This window comes from Catharus ustulatus, chromosome 28, assembly GCF_009819885.2.
Source record: "Catharus ustulatus isolate bCatUst1 chromosome 28, bCatUst1.pri.v2, whole genome shotgun sequence".
NCBI classification, from domain to species: domain Eukaryota; kingdom Metazoa; phylum Chordata; class Aves; order Passeriformes; family Turdidae; genus Catharus; species Catharus ustulatus.
Genome location: NC_046248.1, coordinates 2694008 through 2702806, shown reverse-complemented (window position 1 = coordinate 2702806; position 8799 = coordinate 2694008). Strand labels below are relative to the sequence as shown.

Here is an 8799-nt window from a genome sequence, read left to right as displayed (position 1 = left end):
TCTCCATCCCAGAGCTGCTCTCTCCATCCTGGAGCTGCTCCCTCCATCCCAGAGCTGCTCCCTCCATCCCGGAGCTGCTCCCTGCATCCCGGAGCTGCTCCGTGCATCCCGGGCACCAGCTGGTGCCGGGAGGGATGCTCGGGGGGTCGATGCCTGCATTTAACTCCCTGGTTGCGGAGTGAAACCCGCAGGAGAGCGGGTGTGCGTGTGTCACTCAGCATCCTGAGCCAATGGGTGCCCGGTAGGAGGTCTGCGCTCCCGGTGCACGCACGGAGCCTGGTGCTCCTTCTGCCAGTTGTGTGCGAGTGTGTGCGTGTGCAAGGGGAGATCAGACACGCTGACTGCCTGCTCCCGTCTCTCCCCCTCTCTCCAGCTCGCTAACTCCGTCTCCCTCCCTCTGCAAACATTGGATTTAAACCTGCTCAGAATTCAGCGCAGACGAAAAGCAGCGGCGGCAGCAGCAAGCAGCAAGCAAAGCAGCCGCTCGCCTACCGCAGCTCCAAGATGTACCATCCTGCCTGCTGGATCATCTTCACGGCCACCACTGCCCTGCTCTTCATCCCAGGTAGCTGAGGAAGCTTTTTCTCCAGCGGATGGGAGGGCAGGGGCTGGCGGGGAGGGAGAGCCGAGCGCGGTGTGCGCGCAGGGGACCCGGGCTCCGCGCACATTGCGCACGAACGCGCACATGCAGGCAAGCAGCGAGTTGCTCTGCAGCGGGGGATTGCCCAGTGCTCCCAGTCAGGGGTTCCCGAGCCGTGCTGGACCTCCGGGTGGGCACCGAGCCGCCGGTACCTGAGCGGTGCCGGACCTGCAGTGGGGCTGGCCGGGATCGCGGAGCAGCCCCCGAGCCGGGCAGGGTCTGACCCTCGGGCAACCCGTGATGGGCTCATGCAGTTTTTCCCGTTCAGAGTTGGGCAGCGGCTGTGCCCTGCTCTTCTGAGAGCTGTCATACTGTCCCCTGTGCTCCTTCCATCCGTGCTTCCTTGATCCCTGCCAGGCAAACTCGGTGCCTTCCCCTCGCTCCCTTTTGCCAAGTGGAAATGAGAGCCCCCCGCCTCAATCCAGGCACGGGGGAGCCCGTGCTGGTGCCGCAACCCCCTGAACCGAGCGGTGGCTCCCGAAACGTGGCTTGGCCTCGTCCCCACGGCTTGCCGGGGGAGATGCCGGCTTTGGACCAGCGCTGGTTCCGTGCTGGTGCTGGCGGGGCAGCGAGCGCTGCATCCAGCGAGGGTGATGGGGATGAGCAGCAGGGCTGAGCGCTGGGGGAGGAAGGCACCGGCGTATTTCTGATGGTGATGTGCACTTTTAGCAGCTGGGAAGATTATCATCCCCGTGCAAGGTGTCGAGGCTCGGATCCGATCTCATCCCAACCTGCGTTTTTCATGACTGCCGGGGAGAATTCTGCTGGACTCGGGAGGGCAGGGAGAGGCACGGCTGAGATTTCAGCACTGCCTGTGGTTCAGTTCCAGCGCTTTGCTGTGCAGGGGTGGTGTGTGTGGCAGGAGGGTGAGGCTGGCAGGGGAGAGGTTACTCGTGTCACAGCTGGAGAACAGCTCCGTTCAGCACTGCTGAGCACGACGGTTCTTGGGTTAAAACTTGCCTGTGGAGGCTTGTGCCATGGGACCAGCCACGTCCTGGGCTCCTGTGGAGCTGTCACAGTGCAAACTGAGCAGATCAGTGGGTACACCATCCCCTGGAATGTGCTGGGTACCCTTGGGATGGCAGAGAGCTGGGATGTGCATCAGCACTGTGGTCAGCACTGTCCCCTGGGCTGAGCTCTGGCTGTTGGGGAGCAGTGATGGAAAACCCTTGAGAGCAGAGCCTCAAGTTCCTCAGCAGCACCAGAAACCAAAATGGTGAATCTGTAGCTCAGCACGTGAGCATGAGGGAGCTGTGGCTGTGTCAGCTGCCTGACTTTGTGCATGTAAAGGGCTTTTTTTGAAAATAGGTTTTCAGCTGGACAGGGTGGGTGTGCCTGGTGTGGGGGCAGGCGTGCCTCAGCAAGGCTGAGAAGAGCATTGGCTCTTTCACCCTCTTCTGCTGGATGAGGTTCTGTGGGCTGGAATTGCAGAGAAATGGATGGAAGCAGCTGTGTGGGCCAAATGGGAGGACGAGTGACACTCAATGGGCTGCCATCGAGATGTCCTTAAGCTGCAGGAGCTGGCAGAAACCTGACAGGGCACAATTGCTGTTTGCCAGTGCCCTGCTGCAGTTTCCTCAGGATGTGGCTGCTTGGGCCAAGGCCAAGCCAAGGCCTGGGCTGGCTCTGGCCTCTGTGTGTGCCAGGGAAGGAAAACACCCCTGCATTTAAGCCCCTGGAAACTTGGGAGAGGCTTCTTGATCTGCACTTACACGGTTGTAGCTTTTCCTTCTTATTTCTATTAAGCAGCAATATCTGCTTTGGCTTTGGGTGTCCCCTGAGCTAAACCAGCCCAGGACTTTGCCTGGCTGGGCTCAGCCTTTAATCCATCAAGCCAAACCCTTCTGCATCAGAGGAAGGGAAATATTCTGGGCTGCTCGGTGCTTTGCCTTCCTGCCCTGGATTTAAACATCTCCAATCCTTTTTATTTGTGCCTGGCTCGCAGAGGTTGGATGTTTTCCCTCCCTGCCCAACCTGTCCCAGCAGTGATTTCAGTCATGGTTTCACTGCTGTGGGCTGGAACACGAGTCATGTTGGCAAAGTCACGGATGGCAGAGGGAAGGTGAATGGTCCCTGCTGTCCTTTGGAGCCTGCACCTTCCCAAAGTGGTTTTGTTTTTTTTTTTTTTGGCTGTTTATTATTTGCAGGCATAATCCCAAGGGTTTTATGCAGGTGATGCTCCCCTGGGATATGCAGAGGCTGTTTCTGAAGTGCAAACTCTTTCCCTTTCCGTTTTTATCCAAATCCTGCGGGAGTTTCACACGGGGTGGTTAAAGTGAGAAGGGAACCTGCTTTTAGAAGGTGTAATTAGAGTGAAGGGAAACATCACAACTTGAAAGCTCCTGCAGAAAATAGCATCTCAAAGTTATTATTAGCTGTAATAGCTTATTTGCCAGTTTTTCCTCTTTCTCCTGCTCCCACCTCTATCCTTTCCCCCTCCTCTTATTTTTGTTAGGAAAGATGCATTTTTCCCATTGGGTCTCGTGTCACCTCATTGCCAATTTACTCTCGTGGAATCTAAAGACACGAAAGGTTAATGCAATAATGAAACCCTGACCCCTCTGGTCATGGAGAGCTTCTTACTCTGCAGCTTTTTATTTCTTGGTAAGACAAGTTTCTAGCTAAAATAATTTTGAAGGCTTAATGCTGTTGTCATCTGGAGCCTTGGGGGAGGTGTGTTCCTGGACATGGGTTGCTCTCTGAGGTGGGAAGGATGCTGAGGGTTTTTAATGAGTCCAGCACTGCAGGATAGGGAGGAGAGTGGGTAATTTAATTGTCAAGCTGTTGGCAAATGCTTTGAACTGCTGGGCATTGTGGGTGCTGCTGTTTTGAGATGAGGGGTGGGCTGTGATGGAGAATGAATTTGGGGCAGGGGGGAGTCTATTTGTCTGAGCTGCAGTTACAGGGTGACATCATGGCTCTACAGGTGGCAAAAATCAATGCTCATCAGCCTCTTCAGGCATTTATATCGCTGCCTTTGCAGGCTGGGGGAAATTACTTGTCATGGCAGTGGTCAGAAAATCTGGCAGTGCAGACGGAGATGGACAATCCTGCTTTTCACTTCTCCAGGGCACCGTGATCGAACTTGGGGTGTCCCCCAGTGCTCCACTGTCACCCTGGCACCCAGGACCTGCTTTCTGCATCCTCCCAGAGACTCTGTAGGATTTCATCCTTGCTGGGGCAGCCTGGCTTCAGTGGTGGTTTTAAAACTCATCTAAATTTACAAAATAGAGGCATTGCAGGTGTTCAAAACACCTTCCCATCTCTTCCTAAAGGGGTCCCTGCTGCAGGAACATGCTTTTCCTGCTGTCTGTGACATGACTGTCATCTCTGTCTGGTGGGGGATGCTGGGCTGGTGGAGGGCTGCTGATCCCTGCGACTAAGCCTGAGAATAAGTACCTGGAGCACATTAGTTCTGCTTTAGTGTCATTTCAATATGAGCAAGAGGGGCTTAAAGGGATTTTCTGTGCTCTCCCAAAGGCTGGGGAGAGGTATGGATAAGGCAGCATCAGTCTTCCAGGAGTCAGGGAAGGTGGGGAGGATGTCCCAGCAGGATGGGGTGTGAGCCCAAAAACATTGTCTGGTCTTCCTCTGCCTCTCCCTGAGTTTCCCTGTCAGAGGGTGATTTCTCCATCTCCTGGCTCCCAGTGCAGGGACAAGGTTGGTGTTGGCCTCTTAGAGGATGTTTTAATTCTGCTGGGGAGGAGCAGCACTCGCTGTCATTCCCAAACGATGTGGGGAGGGAGCGTGACAGGAAAAGAGGCACACACAGCTCTTGCTCTGTGCAAATCCCCCCACTGCAGCTCCCCGAGCAGTTTGCCCTGGGGGCTGTGGGTTCTGGGGCCGGTGGCTCTGGCAGCTGCCTTTCAGGGTGCCCCAAAGTGCTGAACCTTGCTTTGCGTTTTCCAGCAGCTTCTCTTTGACAGCGACTCCTTTGTGCATTCCGTGGCTGCAGACGGCCGGGTGGAGGAGCTTTTGCTGGTGCGAATCCCTGTGAAAAACTGAAAAGGGAGAGATGTTTCAAAGGCACCGATGGGAGCTCTGTGCCTTAACTGGTGCCTTTGAAAATCTTCTCCAAAGGCTTGAATATTTGGTTATGGTGAATTTTGAGCTGCATAAACAGCTGTGTTCATATTTTCCACTTGAATAGGAAATTTGGAGTTTGTGCTTTGCTTGGGAAGAAACCAAAGTCACTGAGTGGGGCTGTCAGGGTGCTGTGATGAGCCCCAAAAGGTCTGGGGGAGAACAGGGTACCCTTCTGCTGCAGTAAGGTGGGGATAGAGGAAAACTTGTTGGTTTTTATCTGTAATCTCCTTCATGACCCTGGGGTCACCCTCAGCTTTGCAGCCCTGCCTTTCCCCTCCCCACTCAGGCAAAGCTGGGCACTGATCCTGAGCCCTTCTTACCTTCTGAGCATCCCCTGAGATGCTCTCAGCTGCTGGCATGTGCAGGGTGGGGAGTGATTTCAGCTGTCACACTCCTCCTTTTTGTTTAAACTTAAAAATAATAACAGCTTTGCTGCAAATCTCCTTGCCTCCCAGTCATCTTCCCCTAATGAAGGCACGGTACTTATAATTACCAATGCGGCAACAGCACATAACAGAGGTGGCTTTGACACTTGCTGCTCCGTGGGTGGGTTTTTCCAGGGAGCTCCTCTTCGTTTCATGCTTAGAGGGAAGGAACACTTTCCTGCCTGCTTCTCCAAAGCTCTGGGATTGTGTTTCCACCCTCTGTGGATGAGCAGGCTAGGGGGTTTGTCCGGTGGGAGTGGCAGGGGAGGTGTCCCCTTTGTGAAAGGATGGACAGAGAGCCCAGGTGTGGGCTCTGGCTGGGTGGGAGCTGGGGGATTCTCAGGTTTGGGACACTCAGGTACTGCAGGATCCCACCAGTGTGGAGAGCCACTCCCTTGGGAGGAGCTGCTTTTGGGAAGTTGAACCTGTTGCCTGTGCAGCAGAGTCATGTGTGCCAGGGACACGTGTGAGATGAGGCAAGGAATGGGGAAAAAGAGGAGATATTTTTAGGTTTACTTTTCTGTGAATTCAGCGCTCGTGAAAAGTGCTGGATTGACTGCTCTGGAGACTGAAGCAGGATGCAAAGTGCAGGCAAGGGCTAGCCCAGGAAAGCTTCCCTGCTCTTCAGGATGGGATGCTGAGACTGGACCTCATCAGCTCAGAGTGCCTGGACAGCAAAGCTGTGGGGGATGTCCGCAGTGGTGAGCAGAGCTGGTGCCCTTGTGGGGTTTTCCAGTGGATATGGGACTCCCAGGAGGCCAGCTGGGGTTACCTGTGCTTTGTCCTATGCGATTCACCCCATGGGTTGCTCCTCCTGGCTCCTCAGCCACACAAGGACCAGCTGGCCCTGCAGCAGGAGGGTTTGGGCTTCCTTCTGGCGCTGCCTTTTCCACTAACCAAGCTTCCCAGGAATGTGTATTCCCATGCTTCTGGCAGAGGATGGAAGAAGAGGTCTTCACAAGGGGTCTTGGCCCTCAGAGCAGCTCCAAACTGGTGAGACTGGGCTGATCCAGGCTGTGTTTTCTGAGCAGTGCCCCCCTGCTGTCCCCCTGCCAGCCCTTAGCCTCCTCTCTCCCAACTGTTTACTTCTGGCTTTTGTTTCCTGGACTTGTTGCTATGCATGCAGCATGTGGAAGGAGCTCCAGCGAATATAGGCCACACTTTGATTGTTCAGCAAGCTGGAAAATGATGATTATAATTTTTGACAGAAGGGAAGGAGGGGGAAGGAGATCTCTGGGCTTTCAAATCTGCTCTGTCATAAGCAAGATCTCGCAAGGGCCTTCTGATGACTTCTCCCGCCCCAAAGGAAATGGCGTTTGCATAGCAAGAGGGGTTAGAGGAAAAATTCCTCTCTCTACAAGGACAAAGTGGCACTTCTTTCACCAAGCCTTCCACCTCGTGTGGCGGTCCTGTCACAAAGCATCAGCCAAATGTGGTTGGTGTTGGCCAGTAATTGACTGGGACGTATCTGAGAAAAACCTGGATGCTGCTAAAAAAATCCTCCTTCCTGTTAGAGCAGCACACAGGGGCATCCCTTGGGATACAGAGGTGCTGGCACAGCAGTGCCTGCAGTGCCAGCCCCAGGGGACTTGGGCATTGAGGTCCTTAAAGACAACCTGGAACTGTCTGGAAGCTCCATAGATTTGGACCCCATAGACTTAGGCCCCATAGACTTCTCCCAACGGGACAGCTCCATTTGGGGCCACACCAGCAGTGGATTTGTCTCATCGCAGTCCAGGTGGCAGCAGAGCCCGTGGAGATGTTGGCTGCTCCCGCTCTGCCCCTTCCCTTCACTGCTCTGTTGGCATTGGCTGCACAGTCCTCAAAGGATCTCCCCATTTATTTGTTTTATTTAATGGCATTGGCTAATTTCCACTTTTTTTTTTTTTTCCTCTTGGTTGTTTATTTTAATGCGATCACTTCTAATGAGGCTAATGACATTTAGTCTCTGTGGCGGTGCATTTTAATTTGGTCACCGAAATGTCAGCGCACGGCAGCCTCCTCCTATCTCCCTGTGACAAAAGGCACCTCACACAAAGGGGCTCTGTCCCCGGCCATCCCTCGCCCTCCTTATCTCCTTCCTCCCAGGGACGGGCCAGGACTTTTGGCAAAACCACCTCCTGCCATCCCCTCCTCTGCTGGCACCAGGGGAGGGTTTGGCCACTGAGGGCTGCGAGGAGGAAAAGCGAGAGCTGACGGAAATTCGGGATTTTCAGGCGAGCCAGCGCCACGTAATTAATCAGATGTCAAAAGCTCTCAGCAAAGTTAGCTTTGATCGACAGGGAAATCTGTCAAATAGGTCGTTCTGCTGCCCCAGGTGCTTTTCTGTCTTGCTCTGCCCATAAGTCTACCTTGGCACTTCTGCTTTCCATGGCAGAGGTGGGGACTTCCTAAGCAAGGTAGGACCTTCCTGCCTGGAAAGCTGGACCAGCTTCTGCCTGCACCCATGGTGCATTGCAGGGCTGGAAGTGGGAAAGGGGACAGGGCTGGCGTAGCAGTCATGGATGTTTGGAGAGGTTGAGGTGCTCAGATGTTGTGTGTGAATTTGGAGGGGCTCTGGTCCAAGCTGAGGGGTCAGGAGCAGCCTAAACCCCAGGGGAGATGGCACTGGGGTCACAAGTGGCTGCAGTGGAGAAGTGGAAACTTCTCTGCCTTGTGTTGCACTCAAGTCTCTCAAGGTGCTGAACCTCAGAAGCCCGAGCCATTTTGTTTAAGAATGAGTCCTTTTTTCTGCAATCTGGGTCCAAATGCAGCTGAATTTGATCTGTTCTCCTTTGATCTGTTCCTCCCTCGCTATTCTATGTACCAGGAATGGATGAAGATTAAAGTTTGCAGTGTCTGAGCAAACTAGGTTACTCATCACTGCACGATACCCAATTACCTGCTGATACCTCAGGAGTGAGAAGGTATTGATCTTGCTTGGATTTGAACTTGTTGAACCAAACACTCTGGATATTTCAAATCCATTGCTGGGGACATGCCGTTTCCTCCAGGAATCAAAGAGGGATGCAAGCTGTGTTTCTGCACCACATGGACTCTGAGAGGTGGGTCTCTCCTCTCTGCCACAAGGGCGATGACCAATATGTGATAAATAATATTATCTGTACTCTCCACAGTACAGGAGGGATGTAAACCTAATTACTTCTGTGATGTGCTTGGGAATATCTAATTTTACAAGGAAGAAAACCTCAGAAGCTGATTTTTACCCCACATGGGTGGGTTTTTGTGACCTCTCTGCTCACCACTTCTTTGTGAGCCCTGCAGGCTGCAGAAATGCCTTTTTTATGGCATCCCCTGTGTCTGCCTTCCTCCTGTCTGTCGTGCTCCCAACCAGAAATAGCCCATCAATTCAAAATAAACCTGAAAATTCTTCCAAAATTACCTGGTGAGACAAGGCCGGGGGGCCTGGATCAAAACGTTTATTACTGAAACTCGGTGATATCAGGTCTCACTCTTACACAGTGATTGTTTCCAGTAGATCTTAAAATACTTCACGGAGAAGAGAAATTTCATTGTACCTGTTTTTGTAGACAGGGGAGCCAAGGAATAAAGAGGGAAAATGACTTGCCCAAGGCATGTGCAGAGACATGTGTTAAGAGACGTGTCCTTGCTGTAGCTCCACATCTGAAGTGCGTTTTTCCTTGTGAA

At 53.2% G+C, this 8799-nt stretch overlaps 1 protein-coding gene across 2 annotated transcripts in view; it reads left to right on the top strand.

Moving 5' to 3' along the window:
• Window positions 1–241: 241 nt before the first annotated feature.
• LOC117007990 (opioid-binding protein/cell adhesion molecule homolog) overlaps window positions 242–8799 on the top strand; it is a 291903-nt gene continuing 283345 nt past the window's right edge. The window contains exon 1 of one of the 2 annotated variants that reach the window (XM_033081488.1): window positions 242–565. In XM_033081488.1, coding sequence (XP_032937379.1) covers window positions 505–565 — 61 coding nt within the window. In that variant the 5' untranslated portion in view covers window positions 242–504. The remainder of the gene's footprint in view (window positions 566–8799) is intronic. The other variant, XM_033081489.2, reaches the window with a different exon arrangement.